We start from the raw sequence: 23542 nt of genomic DNA on the forward strand, positions 1-23542 counted from the left end.
AAAGATATAGGAATGGACCAGAAAAGATGAATCTGGGTACAAAAGAGATAGGATGGACCTGAAAAGGATATGGATGTACCACAAAAGATATAGGATGACAGAACAGATATATGGATGCCAGAAAAACGGTATGAGGATGTACCACCAAAGATTATAGGATGTACTAAAAAGATATATGATGGACCAGAAAAGATATAACGGATGTCCCCAAAAGATATAGGCTGGACCAGAAAAATGGTATAGGATGTGATGGACCAGAAAAGACCAGGATGTACACAAAAGATAGGATGACTACAAAAAGATGGATGGACCAGAAAAGTATAGGATGTACCCAAAAAGATCCTAGGATGGGACCGAGGGTATAGGAGCACACCAAAAAGATATGAATGGCACCGAAAAAGGTATAGGATGTCCACCAAAGATATAGGATGCCAAAAAGTATAGGAACCGATATAGGATGGACCAGAAAAGGTATAGGAAAGGAAAGGACATTAAGATTCATGAAGTGGGGAAAAAAAAAAAAAGTTAACTGTGCAGTGTCATAGGTTGGCATGATGAGCTACTAATAAGCCTCCTATCCAGATAGGCGGCCAATGTTGTGGAAGTTTTAGCATATGGAGTTCATCCACAATTCAACAATTAAGGCATGACTGTCATTCAGCGCTAAGTTGACTCTTCTCTTTACTCTGGAACCACCCCTGATTTCGCAATGTGTATTAAGATCGCCCTGGGGTTGGTTCAATAATCAACTACAGGTAAGGTAATCCTTCCTAAGGTCAACCTCTCTGGCCCAGGGTCCATTTAACATTCGTAACATTTAAACTAATTTTATTCTATTTATTATATGATTTATTATATAAAATTACAGTCGTTAGTACATCAAGTAACTTGATTATTGCATTTCCTGCAGCAAAGACAATGTTTTTGAATGAAAGCAAGGATGACAGAAAAAATAAAACAGCAGAGAGATTGTCGCAACCGAAAAAGTAAACAGTACGATTTGGGAAACGATTGCGTCATTCCGATCAGAAATATAAAATGAAAATGACAACCATTTCTGCAATTGGTCTGATAAACATAACTACTACCCGTTAGTATTATTAGAGTAAAAATCATCCCTCAACTAAAAAAAACTAACTGACTGTTGAGATATATATTTCCACTAACCTAAGCCCGAATCCACTTTAGCGCTCCACTAAAAGACAATGCATTGGCTAACTTTCTAAATTTAAAACACTTTCATGTAGCACTGAATGACAGGAGCCGTTGCAAACCTTACACCCCCTACTACTATTCCTACTATGTTTAGTCGGTGTCTGCAATATCAGGGTCGAAAATGGCAGGCCTTATCTCGCACAGTTTTCACCGATTCCGACTATTGAATCCAACGAAACTAAATTATGCATTATCAGCATTTTTTCACAAGACGCCCTACGTTAATGGTAGGTTCCACCAAATCTTCTTGGGAAAGTGACTGTGACGAAATATGGTTTAGGTATACCTAGTATACCAGGCTGATGAGGTTTAAGGTCATTGCAATGCCAGCACCGGAATTGTAAATTTGAGAACGTACATTAATTATTCTAAGACTCAAGAGAATGTGTTTTTACTTAATCTAAGTAGCTTTGATTGATAACAGGAGGTAACGGGAAGCTAGGATCGTCTACCGTCACACCGTGGCTAGTGCCAGTCTACCGACAGTAGACGAACCACTTACGTATACTGCTGGGTACGAGCTAACCAACTCCGCCTGTGGTTTTGATTAAAAATCACGAATTCCATTCATGACCTTGATCAATAAAAAGGCTAGAGTAACTGAGAGATAATGGATAGACTTTGGTCAAGACCCCTTAAAAATTTGACAAGCTGCTAAAAGGCTATGGAAACTTTGTTCTGATACTTTGATATTTCTCTTACTTGGTAGGCACTATGTCATTGACATTCATTTCCATCGTAAGTGGTTAGTTTACAGTCGTCTTCATAAATGCCTTGTTTATATTCACCTCCTTTGTAATGATTTATTAATTCATAGGCTATTCCATCCCTCACATCTAATACCTACCTAGTATATTTTGGTGGATCTCGATAGAAAACCAGGGTTTTCAGGTGGAGATGAACACAAAAGAGTGAATGAAATTTTAACAAATAGAGACGCATCCTAATAGGTAGGGTGAGGTCATTTTGATACAATAAAAAGTTGTTTCATTACATTAAAAGTCTGCAATGGTCTTAATTCAGTCTTAATCCAAAATGTGATTATCAAATTGACGCTACAGATATATGAAAACAACTGGATGCCTTCCACACCTAACCTAACCTAGGATGTCAGATTCTACTTGGTTAATTGATTTGGCTTCCCCCTGGAACAAGTAGAGCATGAATAACTTTATTGCACACATAAGGAAAACAATTATTAATGATGAATCCATTTATGGAAAACTATATTTGTAACCAGCTGTATAACACACTACAATAAGGTAGCTTAAAATACCAGAGAATTCAATTTCCCTAGCTGGGTAACAACTGCTGAAACATACAAGAGTATGAGCTTCTGAATCATCTTATCTTCTTTATTTTCTTACCAAGAAGCTGCAAAAGGAACAGTCAGCATGGTCTTAATGGGTATTTTCTCCATGACTTACCAGAGATTAAAAACATGCAGATTCAAGGATCCTGAACTTGTATGAAAGTAACATCAACTAGAAAGCAAAACATGTGATTTTTTGAACAATTAAAACTTTTAGAGAAAGCATTTATATTTGGTCAATAGTAAATGTTGTAATTACATAAAATTGAAAAATAACCCATATTAATATGGTCTCTTGTTAACAAATAACTTATAATTTATACCAGTATCTCAGTAAGCAAGCATTTGCATCATATATTTAACAGAAGTTGTTGCAGTTTACTGAAATAGGAAAAAATCCTTTTCTTAGATTAATCTTTGTCTCAGACCGAGGCCAAAAGATAAAGTGAATGTGCACCGATTGGATAACAGGTCTTCCTCCTCTGCCATTGGTAACCAACTACCAATAAGCACCTTGTTTTAAGTTTAATGGCTGGTTCCAGCTTGCGCTGAAAGCTAAATCCCATTTGTAAAGACTGAAGGTTTGTATACTTGCAGGAATAAGTAATGTTTTCAATGTATGTTAGTATTTTATTTCCTTCTATCACTTGCTGTTGCATGGGTATTTGGAGTAAAGATACTTTGTATATTAAGTAATTTTAGTAACATTTTCCTCCTGAGGATTCTTGTTCATCTCATCTTCATGGGGCTTGATTGTATAAGTGTAATTAAGGGCTCTCATAAGTTTCATAAATTCTTTCAGTATCTAATTTCAATAACTGCAGTTGTCATACTATTAATACATACTACACTGTTGTTTCCCTTGCCAATTCACAGTAGCAGGCTACCTTTGCTTCTGTGTCAGTTTTATCATGCTTCCTCTTAAACTACAGTTCAGACTAGTATTTATATATTGGTTCATATTGAACAAATGATAATTTCACAATAAAACATTTTTCATACAAACCCAGTAGTCATAACTTATAGACCCGTCTCCCTTCCTTACCATTTGTGGCTGAGGTTGACATGAAGAGTAAAACCTTGTGGAAAGATGTCTATTAGGGTAGTTTTTATTTCATAATCTACTTGTGTATAGCATAGTGAAGGTATATAGCACAGTAAAACATACTAAGTGTAACTATTCACTGATAGAAAAGTTAACAAGATTGCATATTTTGCCCTCTCATGTATGGAAGTCTCAACTATGAAGTTGTGGTACCAAATATAATTTGTTGTGCTATAAATTCCTTGTGATTATTCCATTCACAGCTGAAGGACTACCTATTAGAATGCCGTCACTTTCACCTACTATGATGGAAGGAACTATTATCAAATGGCTCAAGAAAGAAGGTGATACTGTAAGCCCAGGAGATGTCCTTTGTGACATTCAAACAGATAAAGCTGTCGTTGCCATGGATACAGAGGAGGAGGGCATTTTAGCAAAGATTTTGGTACGTTTTGAAATAAGGTTCTAATGCTCCCTTTGCTTTCATAAGCTTTCCCTTGCATGCTGTAATTTTGAAGTGGGATTTTTGTAAACTTTACATCATTAAGAGAACCCAGCATTCAAATAAAAGTAGTAATTTGTGGTCTCCTTGGTAATTTTGTAAGTCTTTTATGTACTCTATAAGTACTCTTCACTAGAAGTAGGTTTAAGCAACTAAGTACAGGTGAGGAAGGAAAATTTCATATTATGTATTGTGTTAGTACATTAGCTATGTATTTTGAGCTTATTTATTAAAGCATTTTGATTTGTTTTCAATAAGCATTTCATTTAATTTGTTAAAGTATAAATTTTGAAACTGTTATATAAGGTAAACTATAAGTAAAAATTTGTAATGGTGACAGCCTTCAAAAATGTTAATGATAACTTGAGTAATTTGTACAGTGGTGATATATGCTTGCTGTAGTAATTTATTCAGCACCCAACAATGTGGGTTTTTATTGGATCATTGAGCTTGTTATTTTTATTTTGAAGACATATTGGTAGTATTAATTATTGGCATTCAAATTTACCATTGAGGTATTGTACTAATGTATGTGAACCAATTAAAAAAATTTATAAACTACACCATAATTACATAAATTAAGAAGTGGCAGTTAAGGAATACAACTCTTATCCAGTCTTTGTGTGATTACCAAAACTTGGATCAAGTTAAAGAAGCAAAGGAAAAGGCCATGGCTTTTGTTTACTGGTACATTGAATAGTGAGCAGAGATCCTTGAGAGTACTGGGTATTGTAGTAAAGAATAATTGTGGCAGCAACAATTACCATTTACAAGCAGACTTCAGATTGGTTTATTCAGTCACACTAGTCTGCTTTTAAGCTGCTAGTCACGAATCCATTTTTCTTGTACCTGCACTATAACTTCTGCTTGAAGAGGCAAGTCAGTTGCTTCCTTCTTGGTTGGACCTTATTTTGTGCATCCATATTCATCTATATGTTGACCTATTGGCTAATCTACAGAATTCTCCTTCTGTATTTGGCCACTCAGTCTACTGACCTGCATTGAAGAGACATGTATATGGTACATATATTAAAGGATTTCTATGTATACTATTCGCTTTATTAAAGTGCATACGAATATAAACACCCTCTAGAATGAACGAGGGACAGAAGTCTAAACTTCTTTTGGCTTGTCACCACATTGTATTTGGTATCCTGTATGTTGATTCGGAAAGGATAAAAACTGTATTAACACAGAATGGAGAATTAGTGATTAAGTACCAGTTCTTTTCGTTTGCTTCAGAACCTTTTAGTACACATTCTAACTTTGCCTCCTTTGTGTATGAGTTCATTTACAACAGGAAGTCAAAACTTGAGTAGAAATTTTTTTTATATAAAACTGAATTTTTTAGTTCACCCCAGAATAGCATGTGATAATTAGAATTTTTTGTACTTTAGAGTATTTACTATATTTTTATATTGTATATATATAGTGGTGTACTGTATCTTTTTTCACAGTATATTTTTATTTTTTGTATAAAGCAGTGTACTTCATCTTTTCTTGTGAATTACTTGACGTCTGTATGTATGCATTTATGGATTGTTTGACTGATTTGTATTTCTCTTGTGTAATATGGACTAGATATATAGTGTTCTTTAACGAATGATATAGTTTTCTTACTTCTTTCACTTTATCCTTGTATTTTTTTTCCCCATTACATGCTAATAGGGGCTCAGTATCTTGTGTGTATATTTCTGTCCATTCGTGAAAGATTTAGATTCTTTCTACTTGAAATAATTACACCCAAAATACTTCCTTTGCTGATTCATACACAGACATCCCTTATCTTTGGAAGTGTTTGAATATGGCTGTCATACTAGCATTAGTAAGGTGTTTCTATAAGCTAAGATTTGAAGGGTGAGAGTATTATTCCAAACTTTTTGCAGATGTATTTTCACTCCTAATTTATTGTTGACACTTCCATTATACAAAGCCTCTTACTGGTTGACAGATTAGGTAGATAGATGAAGTGTAAGTACATAGTCTCTAGGAAACTGATATGGGCACTGTTGAGTCTTGTGTTGCGTTCCTTTTACTTTTCCGGTTGCTGGCACGTATTCTTTATTAATTGTGATACAGTAGTGAGATCTAGGAATTGTTCTGTAAGCGGAGCAATTACAAAGTTCTGTTATTTTGCAGCTAGAATATTTGATTTTGGTGATGATGATGCCAGCAGTGACTCTTTCCTGGACAATCTTTGTGAAGTTCACAGTGAGCTTGCTTCAGCAATGATTGAGGATGCCAACAGTAGTGTAAATACTGTACCATACTGCCTGCAGTCAGAAGTAGCAGCTACTAAGACCTATACAGAATCCAAGCTAAGCTTAGATTGTAGTACAGAAAATTCAGCAAATATCGTGGATGTTAATAAACTTGAGGAAATTAGTGAACCTCGTTCAGATTCTACATTATTGGGTACCATGAGCACCAGTGATGTTAGATTACCACCGTCCAGAACTTTAGGGACAGATGACTCTAAAACTGATTCAGAACCTGTAGTGAGTGTCAAAGATTCAGAACCTATAGTTAGTTTCAAAGATGACTTGGTTGAAACAGTGGTTGCCCCAACAAAATTAACACAGGCTGATCCACCATTAGCTGTTGAAACAAAATTAATACATAATTCAAAATTATGTGTTGACAATGCTCCACCAAATGAAATCCCACATGAAGCAAAATTAATTGATAAAGAAGAATTAATTTTGGATAATGCTGCAAGCCAAGAAAAATCCAGGTGAAGAAAAATTAGTGGACAGTTCGGAATTAATTGTGGATGGTGTTATACCAAAGGAAATCCATGATGAAGTAGACTTAGCTTTGAATGATGTACCAATGAAAATCCTAGATGAAGAAAAATTAATAGACAAGGCAGAATTAATTGTGGAAAGTGTTGTACCAATCAAAATCGCTGATGAGGCAGAATTAGTTGTAAATGAAAGGCCTGATGAAGCAAAATTTTTAAATACCACTGAACTGATTTTGGATAATGATCTGCCTGATGGTGAAATGCCATCCCCTACTGACATCCACAAACATGACAGCAAACCTTGTGAAATAACAGCTGCTGTTGATCATCCAGAGCATCCTCCTCCTATCTGTCAGGTACAGTACTATCTTAATTAATAGTACAGCTGTCTCATTAGGGGAAAGCAATGCTTGTGCACTGTTAAGCTTTGCAAGTCATCAGTACTTTGTAGGTTGGCTTACAGGGAATCTGGTGTATAGTTTTAAGAAGCTTGCATATAGGGAATCTGGTGTGCACGCACACACACACACACATATGACTTGATCAGTTTATATCCATTTTGCTGTATTGCATCCACAGGGTTTCTTGGAGCTCTTCTTGCTTTAGTTTCATACTGCCTAAGCAAAACTTATTTAGGGAGTGACAAGTTAGCCTTTGTATGGTATTTGGGGTTTGTCCACATCATGATCTGAAAATTTTTAATTTTGCTTGATATTTTACAGTACATACTGTACTGTGCCTCCATGGGTTTAGGGATAAATAATTTATTAACTATGTCATCAGTGCAACATAAGTATGTCTCTTGGTTACAAATCATAATTGATTAATATTTCTTTTATTTATTTATGTTTAGAGAGTAAAATATGCCTGTCATTATATCAGTAAAAAGATAAAGCGTTACGTACTGTGTAAAGGTTTTGTTGTCGTGTTCGAAGTTTACTGTGACATTACAGGGAGCATATATAATCACTGTACTGACTCTTGACTATTCCTAGAGAATAACTGTTTTATTTCTTGACTAATTTAAATATTTCATCATTTTGGTAATCCAAGGTTCCTGAGGAGACAAAAGACGTCAAGATTGGAACCCTCATAGCTCTTATGGCACCCGAAGGTGAAGATTGGCAGTCTGTAACAATTCCAGCTTCAGAAGGTGCGCCGACTCTTGAAGCAGAAACTGCACCTCCCACTGCTCCCCAAGTGAGCCAAGTTGCGGCAACACATGGAGGTCACATACAAGGGTGAGGATTAGTACTTCCATATCTTTCTTACAATATTGCATTTGTCATTATGTAATACATCTTGCATATGATCTTAGTAACGAATTTAATTAGTTGTAATAGTATAATTGTAACACTATAATAATACTTTTAGTATAGAAATTCCCTTGTTGATTCACCAAAGTTTTGACAATGATAATTAAATTTTCAATTTTAGTTTTTCAGAGTCTCATACTGTGTGTATTTAGGGACAGTTGAGTTGAGGAGGGTAGGATTGTGAAAATGTGAATGTAATTTGAAATCACTCCCTTTGGAGGACAAAAAATCCCATCCTGAGCTCTTCATGTACATGTATTGTCAGCTGCCAGAAAATTGAACGATTGGAAATTGTGTTTTCCAGCAATTTTGGCCCTTCGGTTCGACTACTACTAGAGCATTATGGTTTAACTCCTGATCAAGTGCCTCATGGTGGTCCCCATGGCATTCTTGTCAAAGGAGATGTCCTCAAGATAATTAAAGAAAGGAATCTTCAACCCATACCTCTGCCAACTGGTAAGATTTGAGATCTTTGTGTTTAAAGTGCAGCCGAGCATTAATCAACTTTCTGATGTTATGTTTCCCAGAGAAACTGACAATAAATATATGGCTATAAAATAAATTTGGTAAGATGACTTGAATACCATGTTTTAAGTCTTAGTTTACTAAAGACCAAGCAGTGCCATTTCATTATGTTGTAAAGACAGCATTATTTCTTTTTTTTACAACTTTCTTTAAAATGAACTTATGAAATTCATGATGTTATTAGTTTTAGTAAAAATGGATACAACAAATGTTTGGAAGTGCCTCATGTGTTTTAGATCTTGTCCTTTTGTATTAGAAGGTAGCTGCTAACTCTTATTTGGTTGGATGAGAGCATTTTTCTTTTGCTTAAAAATTCATTTTTTTTTTAAACCTTTTCAGTCCCCCCTCCTGAAGCTCCAAAACCATCTGCTGTCACAGCACCTTCTCCTGCTGCAGCTGTCACAACTCCTGCTGGTCCACCACCAAAACCAATCCCTGGGGTTTCAGAAGATGGATTTGAAGACATCGAAATTACAAATATAAGAAGAGTTATTGCCAAAAGACTGACACAGTCTAAGGTAAGTATTATAGTACAGGGTTTTAATTTCTAATGCTCTCATTGTCTTATGATAATGTCACTATAATACAAAGGTGGACTGGACAGAGTTCTTTAGCAAAACTTTATTAAAAGTTTTAAGAGATGATTATTACCCTGCATTTGTATGCATGTTTTGATGTTTTTATTATTTGTGAAAAAAAATAAAAGTAGTACATGCATTTTGTGTAAAAAATACATATAGTAACATCTACCTCCTATATCCCAAGTCCATTCTGATGTATTGTATGGGACTTAATTTCTTTTATTGATAAGGCTATCATTGTTTGATTATTTTCCAGAGTGGCATAGCCCATTCCTACGGAACTCTTGAATGCAGAGCAGATGAATTAATTGCCTTAAGAAAACAATATAAGCTGGAAGGCATCAATGTCAGTATTAATGATATTATCGTCAAAGCTGTTGCAGTTGCCCTTACTTCATGCCCAGAAATGAATTGTGTCTGGCGAGGAGAACAGGTTAGTTATATAATTGTTAACAGGTTTTAAATTCAGTGCCCTGTAGAAGGGTATTGCCGCCAGTGCACCTCACATGGTGCACTGTAGGCATTACTAAAGGTTCTTTGTAGTGTCCCTTCAGCTCATAGCTGCAACCCCTCTTGTTCCTTTTACTGGACCTCCAATTACGTATATTATCTTTCTTCCATCTTGCTATCCACCCTTCTTAGTCATTATTTCTTAGTGCAACTGTGAGGTTTTCTCCCTGTAACACATTTCAAACCTGCCTACTCTCAATATACTTTCCCGTGCTGAATGAGATCAGTGCTTGGCCTAAACTTTATATGCGTTCCATTCCATTAAATTCAATGGTAATAAATTTGTATTCTTCATTATGCAACTACCACTTACTATATCTTCATCTGATCAGGCTAATTGTATATTTAACAGAGGATATTCATGAATATATATGTTGAGAGATTTTGTCACAGAATGTATTCATAAACAAATTAGTAAAAGAATTATTAGTGATTTGAGCTCATATCATTGGTAAATGTCTTCAGGTACTTCATTAATAACCTTTATTTATTCCTCTGTAATAAGCTTTGAAAGTGTTTAATAATGATAATAGTTTGTACTGTACGTATTCCCTTTTTAATATATGTGAAAATTCTTTTCAGTTGGTAATGTCAAATGAAGCAGACATAAGTGTAGCTGTGGCTACACCTTCAGGTCTTATTACTCCCATTGTATTTGGGGCAAATAATATAGGCATCGAAGATATTGCAAGTCGCGTGAGAGATTTAGCAGGAAGAGCAAGGGAAAACAAGTTGAAACCTGAAGAATTTCAAGGAGGAACATTCACGTAAGATGCTGTTGGGTTGTTGTTGCATTAGTTATATTTTGTAGTATATTGTCACAATGTTGTTATTTCATTACAATGAAAAGTTAGGTAAGGGGCATAGTTTTCATGCTCCTCTTATGTTTTTTATGGTAAATGTTTTCTGGGGATGCAGTTCTAATGTAATTTACACTAGTAAAAGGCTAAAATCAAACGGAAAAATATGAGACACCCCTTTATCACTTGCTTGCTGTCAGTGCTCTGTTCATTGTGAGATACTGGACAACCAAAGAATAATAACCTAAGATGATTTCTTATGAAATTTGATCTCTAAACAATTACTACGTGGAAGTTGCCATAAGAATAATTTGTTGATTTTCTTAACAGACAATCATGTTTATCTTCTTTCATATGATTTATGTAAGATTTATTGGATACGAAAAAAGTCTGGACATTCAGAAAACTGCCAACTATAAAAAAAAAAAAAAAAAAAAAAAAAAAGTTCTCATACCTCTTATGTCATTGGTACTTCAGTAACCATTTGTCATCAATCAAAGCAATACCTTCAAACTGTTCATTACTAAGTGTGTACAAAGAATTGCAATGGCTTGTAACTACTACTTTAGTTTTTTAAATTATATTTAGCTGATGTACAGCATCTTAAATTTAATTATGATATAAGTATAATTCTTGCACTTTTAATGATAAAAAGTTTTTCTTCATTTATATTTCGTTTATTTTCAGGATATCAAATCTAGGAATGTTTGGGATTTCAGAGTTCAGTGCAATTATAAACCCTCCACAGTGTGGCATCTTGGCAGTGGGTGGAAGTAGATTACTATGTGGTAAGTGCCTATAATACCACTTATGTGATTGCCTTAAAAATAAGTTACAAATGGCTGTGAAAGAATGTTTTACATGTATAATTTAGTTTGATAAATATTTTTATTGTGAATAGCTGTGGATTAATGTGACATACAATTTTTCAGTTTTTTCTTATAATGTAGTAATATGTAGCTTTTACTTATTTTATAATACCTAGAAGTTGAGCAGTATATGCAATTTTGTGTGGTAAAACTTTTTTTTACAAAGGTAAATGCCTGCTGGAGCTTAATATGTTAGGAAATCAAAGTTTTTTTTTTTTTTTTTTTTTTTTTTTTTTCATTGGAAGCATTTGGCTAATTTATGCTGTTTTTCTACAGATGAGTCTGGTAACCCGGTGACATACATGAGTGCCACTCTTTCTTATGATCGTGCTGGTGTTGATGACGAAACTGCAGCTAATTTTCTTAATACACTAAAGTCTCTCCTTGAGAATCCTTCAACAATGGTACTAGGATCTCATTCACCTGTAGACCATCCAATGGCAGCATTGTTGTAAACATAGTAGTCAAGTTGTAGTTTTTTCTTATTGTGGGAAACCGAAAAAAACTAGAAAAACTATAGTGTTCACAAGTTATGATTCTGAGGGAACATTTGAAAGTACATGGGATTCTTTGGTATGGGGGAAAGAAAAAATCAGTTGTGCTATTTTTCTTTAATATTTTCTACAGTCACAGTAGAAAAGATATAATGTGATGCATTAACAAAAATACAGTACTGCCATTTTAGGATAAAAGTAAATTGCAAATACTATAGATGTTGCAGTATTGTAAAGCTAATCTTTTTATCAGTGTTGTATATATGTTCATGCGTGTACAGTACCATTATTTTAAGGATTATAAATTATATATATAATATATAAAGCAATATTTATTGTAAACATTCATCCCGATTTCAGAAAGATGATCAAATGAATTTGCATCAGAATCAGGACACAATCTTATAAATGAGACTTGTGTCTCTTCTAGAAAAAGGCAGCTTTCAAAGAATCCTCAAGGTTACTGACCAGGCCATGGACTGTTAATGGCACAGCCAAAAGACACAAAGATTGTGAAAAGGCAGAGCGAGATGCATGTTACGTAAGTAACTAATCTGAAAGAACATAAAAGTGAGAGGTAATTCAAATATTTTATAATATTTTTAAAATACTACCATGAAGGGATTGAAATAGTTTGATGAGCACATAGTCCAAATCTGTACACAAAGCATCATGGGGTCTGGAGGATCTTCCCTATATGCAAGAGAGATGAGAAACAGTGTTATAGACAACATAAGTAATGGATTACAAGTAAAGAGCAGAAAACAATGCCACTGGGGCTGAAGGGATGCTGTAATGCATCTCCAGTAATGCCTACCTGTGCAAGGCATGGACACTAGGCAGTGCCCCATTCTGGGAAAGGGATTGACAATAATCTGGATGAGACTGCTCACCAAACATCATATGGACATCGGGTATAGTGCAATAAAACAATATCCTCAAATTACTGTCTCACCCTTGACATAAACTGGGATAAGAAGTGAGGTAATGATGGTGTTGGGACTGACTACCTCGCAGGAAGAGACCTGAGGGAATTCATAAAAAGCAATGCAGCTTAAGGCCAAAGTGTAGCTGCAGAGAACCTCTGACGCTATGCAAGGCACACTATATATTATTCCCCATACAGGGATACAGAAGAAATGTTCATTTGCATAATTAATTAGGAGTATTTTCAATCGTGTTTAAATTGAGAAGTCTAGTAAAAAAAAAATGAAATCTTAGTAGAGGCATGAAAACAGGAAATTAAAATCATTAATATACACATACTTGCTTTTTCAAGTTTTAAATCACTACAACTGTTGAGCAATTGACTAATTTATGAGGCTGATCGCATTTGTACCCTATGAAAAATTACATTTGTACATAATTAAAAGTGAAGTATTTACAGCATTTATCTTATAGTGCTCCTGTTTCAATTATTTAAATGGATGGTTGAGCTCAACTATTTTTCTACAGACAAATAAACAGGCTGTGTCGGTAAATTAAAAGAATTTTTATAACAAAATATCCACATTACTCATTACTGGATAAGGTAATCAGTTTTTAAATATTGTACAGTACATCTCAATAAATCTGTGTTTACTTGCATTATTGGTTTGGTAAATAACAGTTATCAAGCTAGTTAGTGCTTTCAGATTCTAAACATCAAGTTCACAATACAGAGTAATCTTAAAGCAAATTACTTTTATCTAAACATTACTAATCCTTTTGTTTCTTAATACCAAATTGTGAGTGAAACTTTCTTAATGCCAAATTGTGAGTGAGACTTGTAAACAGTGATCAGCACAGAATACATCTTACACAAGTGGACTATTTACAACATACTACTGAGATGCTTACCTTAATTCTGTCTTCATGTTGCAGATATTGACATGTTAACATTAGTTTTCATGCATGTTAACTGTCAAGCCAGTTTTGAATGATATAGTTAACAGCTTCAGCAAAATTTTCAGCAACATATGAAGGTTTAGGGTCTATACTAGATTCATCACCTTCTCTGTATTTACCAGTTTTAACAAGAATTCCTTGAAGACCAGCTTTGATGGCACCTTGAACATCATCACGTGCATCCTGTAAAGTGAGAGTTCAAGGTAAAGTCTAATCAAGAGTCCAAATTGAAGAAGAGGTACAATTCTGAAGTAGTTTCCAATAACATATACACAATTTTGGTGTTCCTTTTACTACTTCAGCAATCTTACAAAATATAACATTCATTTCAATCCAAGATCTTTATCAATTTGTTTTAAATTTTTAACATAAGCTCAGGTGTCCAAAACACTATGATGATATAAGAATGAAGTAATATACCTATATGATAAATACTTGTAATGGATGTTTATTTATTTACATTGATGAAGTAACATTAGTTCACTGCTTGTCAAATTTGGTCTAGCTCTTTCTTGTTACAAAAATCTTTTTAGAAATATATGAGGAGATATTTTACTTTGGGTAGATTTCACCCTGACAAAGGAGAGAGAGCAGAAATCTAGCAATGACTATGGCCAGGCATGCAGGACACCAAGAATGTCTAACTAAATAAGGAGAAAAACTTGAGTAAATATTTATGGAACTGCAATACTCTGTCGATAACAGCTAAAAGCCCACGTAAAAACTAAGTTTGTCTGTATGTGATAAATCTTTTTGCTTCCAAAGACAAAAATAATCATGAGAAAAAGAACATGCAAATGCCATAGACTTACATCTCCAATCATAACTGCTTCAGATGCTGGGCAACCTAAATCTTGTAAAGCACTAAGGAAGAAGGATGACTCTGGCTTTCCAACAACTTCTGCTTTGCATCCTGTCAGCATCAAAACATACAGTGATGGAGTTTCACAACAAAGTAAAACCGAGTTCAAATTTCATACCTAGCTCAATATTTTCATCTCTAGGAATAAATGTAACAGTCCATTAACATCTTGTGAAGAAAATGTATAAGAGATTACAAAATACTATATTGGCAAAATATTTCAGCTGTTCTATGTAATCATTATCATATAATTACTATATGTATAACTAAATTAAGGAACCCAATGAGTCTCATTTCTGGACTTCGTGTATTCCTACTGAGTATTCATGCAGAAAGATCAGTTACATTAGTTTACCTGAAGAATATTCTAATGCAGATACAAATGCCCCTGGCCCAAGAGCAAGACCATCTGAACGCTTGTAATAGCGAGCTTTGTGTATGGCAATCAGTGGGGCACCATCAATCAACAATCTAAAAATAGTCACAATTAATAATTAACATTCTCATACTCTATACAAATATTCCAAAAATAGTTAAAGCTTTGACAATTTTGCATCACAATCAAATCTACTGCCACTGAAGGTACAGTACTCCAAAACAAATGAGTGTGTGTATATTCTTATGGGAACAAATAATCTATCGAGACCTGTTAACCTACCTAAATGCTGAGGTCAAATGGTCATAATCAAATTTTTCAGGAGCTAACCCCACAAGTACAGCATTAGGATTTTCACAATTGATATCATTGAATTCTTCTTTAGCTGCATCTGCAATAAGCATATATGGTTGCAGATTACGACTGTCGACCAAGTGACGAGCAGCTGTCAGCGAAGTAAATATTTCACCTTCGTTTATATCAAAGCCAATTCGTGTCAGACGCTGGTGGAGAATTCGTTTGGACTCTTTTGTTGTGTTAGTTACAAACTTTATTTTTACATCTGATGCTCTCAGTCTGAAAAGATGAGGGAAAATAACGATTAAAGTTAATTTTTGACACCTTACACAGTATGTAATTACTAAAATAAACAATACTGTATTAAACATAAAAAAATAATGACACTTAACCTGAGGCACTGCATTTGTATGCTTGTCTCATTTTTTTTCAGGAAAAAATTTAAAACATCAACTGGTAAAATGTACAGGATTGTACAGTACATACAGCACTTAAATTCAAACTGGCAATTAAACTAATGACTACAACTGATTTCTGCTTAAATGTTTTTGGAACAAAAGGAACCATTCAACACTTAAATGATGCCCACATAATATCCCTAAAAATTTTATATAAGTAGGCTAAGGATCTATGGAAAAATAAAAAAGCTGATATTTTAACTTACTTCTTCAGAGCCTCTATGGCACCTGGTAATACAATATCGTCAACGTGAATTGTCCCACTCAGATCTATCAAAATGGCTCCAATGCGTCGTGCCATAGTAAAATTTTGTCTCTGTTGATAAATAAAAACTTAATAACTCAACAACAGCACAATTGGGTGTGCATATAATGTTCCATAAACAGATAATTTAACTTGGTTATTAAGAAAATGCAGCTTCAGGCAACTATTCTAACAAAAACCTGACATAAAAACCAAAACATCTGCTTAGAAATAATGACAAAAATCTGTTACCTTCCCAACAGGAGAGGTTTTAGGTGTACCATGTCTTCCAAATTATGCAAACATACAATGGAAGTGAATAACTCTAAAAGCACTGTCATATGGACAAATTTTCTTCAGTTTCTTGTGATGCTGTGCTGCCTGTAATGGCATCATGTGGTGCCAAAGTTGTCACACAAACTATATCATTTCTACCATACACAGACACCATTCTTTCTACAAGGGCAGCATTAGCATGTATGCCCACGTGATACACTTTATACAATCCATTTCATGCACCACACACACACACACACATGCATACAATTTTCATTTTAAGTACCTACCCATCTGCAATATATATTAGGTAATATGATATTACACCACCTTTGGCTGCAAAAAGTTTAATATTTAATTTTTTTTAGCAATGACTTATTTGTGGGAACCTGGAAGGTATGATTAAAAAAAAAAAAAAAAAAAAAAAAAAAAAAAAAAAAAAAGATACCAGAAACAGTGCCTAAGCCTATGTGACAGCAACTTAACTAACCTAGCCAAAGGTGATGGGACACACCTTTAATGACAGCCTTGATTATTACCAATAACCAATCACATTTCAACCTTTGCTCTCAAAGAAATTTGGCGTTCTAGGTCTTAGGCCTAGGGTAAATGATCGAATGGCCTCCTGGAGACCACGTGGACGGTACCGCTACCACCTACCCAAAAATAACTTTAACACTATCTGTAACCCAGGATAGACATCGGTCACGAGTCAGCGCCCGTGGAAGCAACACCTCGAGACCTCTACTTTCCTCTAGAAGTAGGCTAAGTGTTAAAGTTATTTTTTTGGAAGATGGTCGCGTTGCCATCCAGGTGGTCGCCAGGAGGCCATTTGATCATTTATCTTATTACAGGATCGTATCCTACCAGCTCTTGGCCATTCTTGATTTAACGGGGGTAGATCTAAGTGCATGCTCAGCGTCGGGTATTTCCTTGGAAATTTTTCCTATAGGCTAGTATTTTGGTTGCTTATTAAGAAATTACCTAACTCTTATATGTTGGTAGACAGTAATTAACCTCAGAACTTCATCCAACAAGGTAGGGAACCCTTTGGGAAAGTATGGGGTACCTAGACCTCTGGGGTAGGGTGAGTCACTCATGCCCTGGGGGTTCCAATACCCAAGGGTCATTTCTATATCGGCAATTTCTTCAAATTGACTGCACAGGCCTCGACTACGCTCAAGGGTAGGCATAGCTAAGCCTAATGCAATTAGTAAGCCTGAAGTTGACATAATGGTAACATGTATGATATAGGCCTAGGCTAACTATACCTAGTAGTATGTCGTAGTCGCCTTTAAGTCATAGGCTAACCAAAGATATATCATTCAATAAATTACCTAGGTTTTGTCCTTTAAATGAATTTTCACGAAATGTAAGAGTTTTTCATTTGGAGACAACTGCAAATATACCTTAATAATATTTAATAATAATAAGTGCAAATAGCCGATATAGGCCTACCGGTGGACCATTTGGTTGGAGGCTTGGCCAAAGACAACAAAGTGTGCTGAACTGTAATGACGCAATTTTCAATATGGTAATTTGATATTTGGTTAATCTAATAATATGATGGGATTTTCAATAGTTTGGGCTATATTATTACCTAGTAAAATGAGAAGAAATTTGTCGCTACTGTAGTCAAGGTAACGGATGAAACGCTGACAACATAATACTAGGTACTTCTAATATGACAGCTTCTTAATCTGTCATTCAATACTGAAAATACACTTCAAAGTTTTCCTAATATACAGACATGTGAACATTATAATTACTGATTTTATTTACTGACAGACATATGTCGAGGATAATACAATGACGGGATAGTTTACCGAAAGTAAAATACAAAGGGAAATCAAACTGAAGCAGTATAATAGTTGGAGTTCAAAGGAACAGAGAGCCGTTACTGAGGTAAGGCAACACCTACATTACTACTGAGTCTACTAGCTACTACTACGTCTACAGTACCATCCTACTGTAGATCTACGGAAGGGGGAAGTGGAAAGTAGGAAAGAATTTCTAAAAGAATTGTTGTATTACAGAAAGAAGAAACTCAAACAAACACAAGCAAAGGAGGAATAAAACAAGCAAGGGAGCCGTTTCAATGCCTTGTCCCGCCCACTACTACTACTAGTCCAACTACTCTTACTATTACCCAGGCTGCCTGTCACCCATTACATTATTCTAATTTTTGTGTTTATCATAAAAGGAAAAGCAACTCTGCATACTGCTAACAGCAGAGTAAGTAAGTAACACAGGTTAATTACATTTTGGGATAATGTACGTATGACGGTTCTGTAGTAAATGACACCGGGGTTTTCAGGTGTTAAATGTACCCCATGCCTCTTGAAAGGTTTGGGTGCTAGACGAAGTCATTGTTATTAAATAAATAAATACATAATGTCGTTGGGACGACAATAAAGTCATAAGTTGGAGTAGATTCAGTTGGAAGCCGTTCATGTTGACTAGAGTAATACTACGCATTACCAGCAGAAATACTACCTACGTGTGACTAGGATCCTGACTCAAGCCGTCGTCTTGTATTTTTTTTTAATCGTCTTGTAGGACTTTGCTCCCACCATATTACGTAGGATACTACAGCTCAACTTCTATGGAAGATCTTCGTACCAGTCAGAATTACAGATTGTTCAGGTTTTGGATGTCACTAGAAACTTAATGGTAAACATAATGCAAAGATAGGCTACGTAGATGATGAAAAACGCCTAGGATACGTAAATAGTTTGAGAAATATACACTACTGTATTGAAGTACTTCACTGTTCTCATTGTTAAGGGGAAAAAAATTCACCCATACTCTACTGTAAGGTCGCTGGCTAATTTTCTTTCTACTTTTCTAACATGTGAAATCATAATAAAAACTTTAGAACTACTAGCTAGTACTTGAAAAATTAGTTTTTTTTTTTTTTTTTTTTTTTTTTTTTTTTTTTTTTTTTTTTTGTCACTGAATACATCTATACCTTGTAAGCTGATCTGATGTCACCTAACATGCAGAGCCTAGGTGCTGTCGCCTGTTAAATGTGACCTAACCTATCCTCACTTAGGTTGATGTTTCATACCTGACTGCAGTACTTTGCTTTCCTTGACACACCCCCCCCCCCACCCCCCACCCCCGCCCCAACATGCTGTACTCAGCTTCAACTAGCATGCAGTTTCCTGCCTGACCTGCATCTCCCCTTACCTTCCTTATACTGTGCATTATCCTTAGCATGAGAAATGAACAGGTGGTCCAGGGCTTTTTTGTAAAACTGTTTTTATAGGAGCAGCTGTTCTTAATCATTGGGTTATGAACCTGTAATGGGTCGCAAAGGTTTTGTGATTATTATTTTTGCGCTGGAGAATAATTTGTGACTGATAGCTTTATAAATTTTATATTTATCTCAAAATATTCTTCAGGAATTTCATTCGGCATATATTTCAGTATTTTGAAATAAAAAGCATCTCTGGAGGGGGATGTTGCAACTAAAGTTTGCTATTGCCATTGTGTTGCAATAGAAGTTGACTTCTCTAACAGCTGCTTCACTGGTGCCCTTGGGAACAGGAACAGGTCAAGACAAAAGTTATCCTAGAAAGCATCTTGGGCATAGCCAAGCACTCTCATCCTGCTGTGCTCCTCTTCAAGGCCTACTTGATAAGTAGGCTACCCTTTCCTTCAGCAGTCAGCTGAAAGGCTCCCACCCTGAACCCCTCTTGAGGTAGTGCCATCAGTGCACCTCATGTGGTGCACCATTGGCATTACTTAAGGTTCTTTGCAGCATGCCTTCAGCTCTTAGCTGCAACCCCTTTTGTTTGATTGTATACCTATTTCATATTCTCTGTCTTCCATCTTACTTTCCACCCTCTCCCAACAATTGATTTATAGTGCAACGTGAGGTTTTCCTCTTGTTACACCTTTTACTGTCAATTTCTGTTTCATCATTGAATGGCCTCATAGGTCCCAGAGCTTGGCCTTTGGCCTAAATTCTATATTCAATTTAATTCTTGCAGAAGCAGACATGTTCACAGCAGCCTAGTTATTCCTTCTTGACACAAAAACTCTGAACTCTTCCTTTCTCAGAGTAACCAATGGTTGGATGATTAATCCCAACTTGTTTCACAAGTAGGCTAATAAGTGAATGCCCATCTCTAGCAAAGACTTGAAGGTGTCATTCTTACTCTACTTGAACTCCTTAGCAGGTTCAAAGTGTTATATTTTACAACACACAGCACGTATGTACAAGATGGAAATGTATGAAATAATTACTATGCCCAGTGGGAAGAGGCAGAACATAGGGTATGAGCAGTGAGGATTTTGTAGTTAAAAAATCACCAGCTTAGTGAAGCAGGATAGCCTTGCATAGAATACGCTATTTATGACTATGTACTGTAATGGGTTTGTATGAAAAAGTTTGTTGCAAAAACATTGCCTGTAAATTTAATAATTTCACATCTTTTATTGTGAAGTAGAATGGCCTAGGTAAACTAAATGTGTTTCCTTTATTTTGCAGATAATCATGGAGGAACCAAAAGTGTCAGATGCTGATAACCAAAACGAAGAAAAAAGGGCTCTTGAAGATGGTACAAGTTTACACCAAGATGATACTGCAGATGGCACAAGTGAATCTAATACTTTATCTAAACGTCAAAAGAAGAAGCTTCTAAAGCGACAGAGGTGGATAGATACTCGAGAGGAACGGAAAAAGAAAGAAAGGGAAAAACAGAAACGTCGGTTAGAGGCAAAACGAGCTGCTGGTGAGATTTGTGGGAACATGTTGAGAAAACGATTGAAAGGTGCTACAATGGCAGGAAGCTCTTGCAAACAGCGTGTAGCAGTTGACATGTCATTTGATGACTTGATGCTTGAAAAACATCTCGCACAGTGCATCAAACAGATAAGTAGGTGCTATAGTGCAAATAGGCGAGTGTCAGACCCTCTTCAGTTCTATGTAACAAATTTTGAGGGAAAATGTCTCGAATTTATGTCCAGACAAAATGGTTACATGAACTGGGATGTTCACTTCAAGACTGAAAATTACTTAGATTTGTTCACCAAGGATGATATAGTATACCTTACCAGCGAGTCAAGTAATACTATCAGTTCTCTTGATGTCTCCAAAGTTTATGTCATAGGAGGTCTTGTGGATCATAATGTCCATAAAGGTTTGTGTTACAAACTGGCACTTGAGAAAGGAATAAGCCACGCTAGGTTGCCCCTGGATGAATTTATTGAGATGAAAACCCGGAAGGTGTTAACTGTAGATCAAGTGTTCAAGATCTTGCTTGGTGTTACTCAAGGAAAGAGTTGGAAAGACTCCTTTCTAGAAGCAATTCCCCCAAGAAAAGGTGCTGTAGGAAAAGAAACATCAGATGATGAATTCAGTGATGCTGAGTGTGATACAAAAGACGCAAATGAATTTCAAGGTAAACCTTTCTTAGATGTTGAAAATGGTAAAATAAATGGTGAAACAACAATTAGAGATTGATGTGAAAAGTTGAGCCTTTTATCTTCCACTGTTTTCTTTTGGTATTTTTAATTACTATAACAATAAAGTTGTTATTACTGCTAAACTCATTTCTTTGATGCCCAGTGGTTCAAATAATCCTTTTCAGTCTAATGTTAATTACTTTTAAGAGCTTCCATGTGGATGTTGGTTGAAAACCCACAAAGTATTGGTGCATAATTTACTGCAAATAGTGTATTGTATCACAAGTAAAAGGTGTGTTTTGCCTCATACATTATCATACTTGGTCAGCTTTGCTGATGAAGGCTTACCTAGAAATAGCTGCTGCCTTGGGTAAACATTTTTTTCATATATCCTAAACAACAGTGCAGGTAAGCATCAGTTAATTAGGCTTGATGTATATTGAATACAATAAAGGCTTAATTTCATTCAACTGCCCTTTGATACAGGATTTTTTTTGCTTGTCCTTGTTACTGAATGTTTCTTAGTAAAATAATTGAATATTGTGGTCTAAGTGTAGAGCTCATTGCTGTTCAGAATTCTAAAGCTTATTGGTGATATATGTTATACTCCATCTTCCCTGAAATCAAAATAATTAAAGTTACTGTTGTGAAAGCCTTAGCTTGAGCTATGGCCTGTTGATGTTGACAAGTATTAGATACAGAATAGATGACAAAAACATAGTACTAAGAATATCATTATTCCATTATTTTTCTGAAACTTGATACAATGTTTTGTATTCTAGTAATTTTGATAGTTTTCAGATTATTTTAAGAGTGAATAGATTCCTTCAAACTTTCAGTACAGCGTCTCCTTCAACTTTGTAGTTGGAAAGAGCACAGGACAGCAGTAGGTTTGGGGTATAATTGTCATGAACATTCAGTCCAGACTAGAGTACTATGTACTGGCGTATTTCTGTTTGTAGGTTCCTTACACAAAATAGATGTAGGTATGCTAAGACCCTTTTTCAGTACACGTATTCATAATAAGAAACTAATATTGTTCTTTGGTGTGTCAGATATTGTTAGATAAATTGGTCATTTATTATACTGATGAATATCAAAAAGTATTACTCAAATGTGAAATAACTAAAAAGCTAACCAGTTACGTACCACAAAACTCCAGAAAGGACTCCACTAAAGATAATCTGAGAAAAGCTTTTCAAATGTGTTGGAACAGTAATGTTAGGTTTTCAAAGGAGAAAATGTAATCTTGAAGACTTTAAGGGGACTAATGGAACATTTGATGTCGTTTTGATTTGGAGGATACTCTGAGAGCTTGGTTTTTTTTAAATTTTGTATTGACCCAGAAACATGCGAGAATTAATTTCAAATTTTCTTGCAGGTCTCAAGTTATGATGCTGGGGCAGATTTGGAATAAGAAAGAGTTACATACGGAGGAAAAGGAAAACTTTTCATTACAGAGCTGATATGATTGCATGAGAAATGTGATGATGGCATCTTGGGGTCTTTTGTGTCTCTTTCTTCTTGACATATAACTTGTCTTCATTAATTATAGAATAAGATGTCGTGTCCCTGAACAGCATCCTGACTCATGTAATTACTATTGAACTGATACTGTGTTTAAGTGACAGGGTATCCCTCAATTTTTTTTTTGTCTGAATTTGCCTCTGTACTCAAAAACATTTACTTATTTTTTATTTATTCTTGTTGGATAAACATAAGCCAGGCATTGTTTAGGTTGACTTCAGATATATCCAATAATGCCGCAGAATTGAAGTCCCTGTTTGGAGTTAGTGCTTCTAGTTCGCCTCA

The 23542-nt window shown here is 35.3% G+C and overlaps 3 protein-coding genes across 10 annotated transcripts; 2 read left to right on the forward strand and 1 right to left on the reverse strand.

The window, feature by feature from the left end:
• Positions 1-1284: 1284 nt before the first annotated feature.
• On the forward strand, positions 1285-12240 carry LOC135204344 (pyruvate dehydrogenase protein X component-like). Of its 2 annotated transcripts, none has more exons than XM_064234532.1 (9): positions 1285-1442; positions 3836-4017; positions 7874-8061; positions 8441-8592; positions 9001-9179; positions 9499-9675; positions 10335-10519; positions 11240-11340; positions 11698-12240. In XM_064234532.1, exons 1-9 carry the CDS (start codon positions 1337-1339, stop codon positions 11874-11876), a joined length of 1449 nt encoding a protein of 482 aa, XP_064090602.1. In that variant the 5' UTR covers positions 1285-1336; the 3' UTR covers positions 11877-12240. The 2 variants fall into 2 exon arrangements, with proteins under 2 accessions (XP_064090602.1, XP_064090601.1); XM_064234531.1 differs by lacking the exon at positions 3836-4017 and adding an exon at positions 6214-7176 and having other exon boundaries at positions 1308-1442.
• On the reverse strand, positions 12018-18072 carry LOC135204346 (haloacid dehalogenase-like hydrolase domain-containing protein 2). Of its 6 annotated transcripts, none has more exons than XR_010312188.1 (7): positions 17774-17909; positions 16002-16111; positions 15323-15616; positions 15020-15135; positions 14615-14715; positions 13755-13985; positions 12018-12469 (listed from the first exon to the last, which is right to left on the reverse strand). XR_010312188.1 is itself a non-coding variant. In XM_064234537.1 (6 exons), exons 2-6 carry the CDS (start codon positions 16094-16096, stop codon positions 13812-13814), a joined length of 780 nt encoding a protein of 259 aa, XP_064090607.1. In that variant the 5' UTR covers positions 16097-16111; positions 17916-18072; the 3' UTR covers positions 13347-13811. The 6 variants fall into 6 exon arrangements, 4 of the variants coding, with proteins under 4 accessions (XP_064090607.1, XP_064090606.1, XP_064090608.1 ...); XR_010312187.1 differs by having other exon boundaries at positions 12018-12940; XM_064234537.1 differs by lacking the exons at positions 12018-12469; positions 17774-17909 and adding an exon at positions 17916-18072 and having other exon boundaries at positions 13347-13985.
• A 211-nt stretch (positions 18073-18283) lies between these two features.
• LOC135204345 (tRNA methyltransferase 10 homolog A-like) lies at positions 18284-21873 on the forward strand. 2 transcript variants are annotated; one of them, XM_064234535.1, is made up of 2 exons: positions 18284-18550; positions 20814-21873. In XM_064234535.1, the coding sequence occupies exon 2, from the start codon at positions 20820-20822 to the stop codon at positions 21786-21788; it is 969 nt and encodes a 322-aa protein (XP_064090605.1). In that variant the 5' UTR covers positions 18284-18550; positions 20814-20819; the 3' UTR covers positions 21789-21873. The 2 variants fall into 2 exon arrangements, with proteins under 2 accessions (XP_064090605.1, XP_064090604.1); XM_064234534.1 differs by having other exon boundaries at positions 18285-18554.
• The last annotated feature ends 1669 nt before the right edge of the window (positions 21874-23542 follow it).

The sequence above is a fragment of the Macrobrachium nipponense genome, chromosome 44 (assembly GCF_015104395.2).
Source record: "Macrobrachium nipponense isolate FS-2020 chromosome 44, ASM1510439v2, whole genome shotgun sequence".
Classification (NCBI taxonomy): domain Eukaryota; kingdom Metazoa; phylum Arthropoda; class Malacostraca; order Decapoda; family Palaemonidae; genus Macrobrachium; species Macrobrachium nipponense.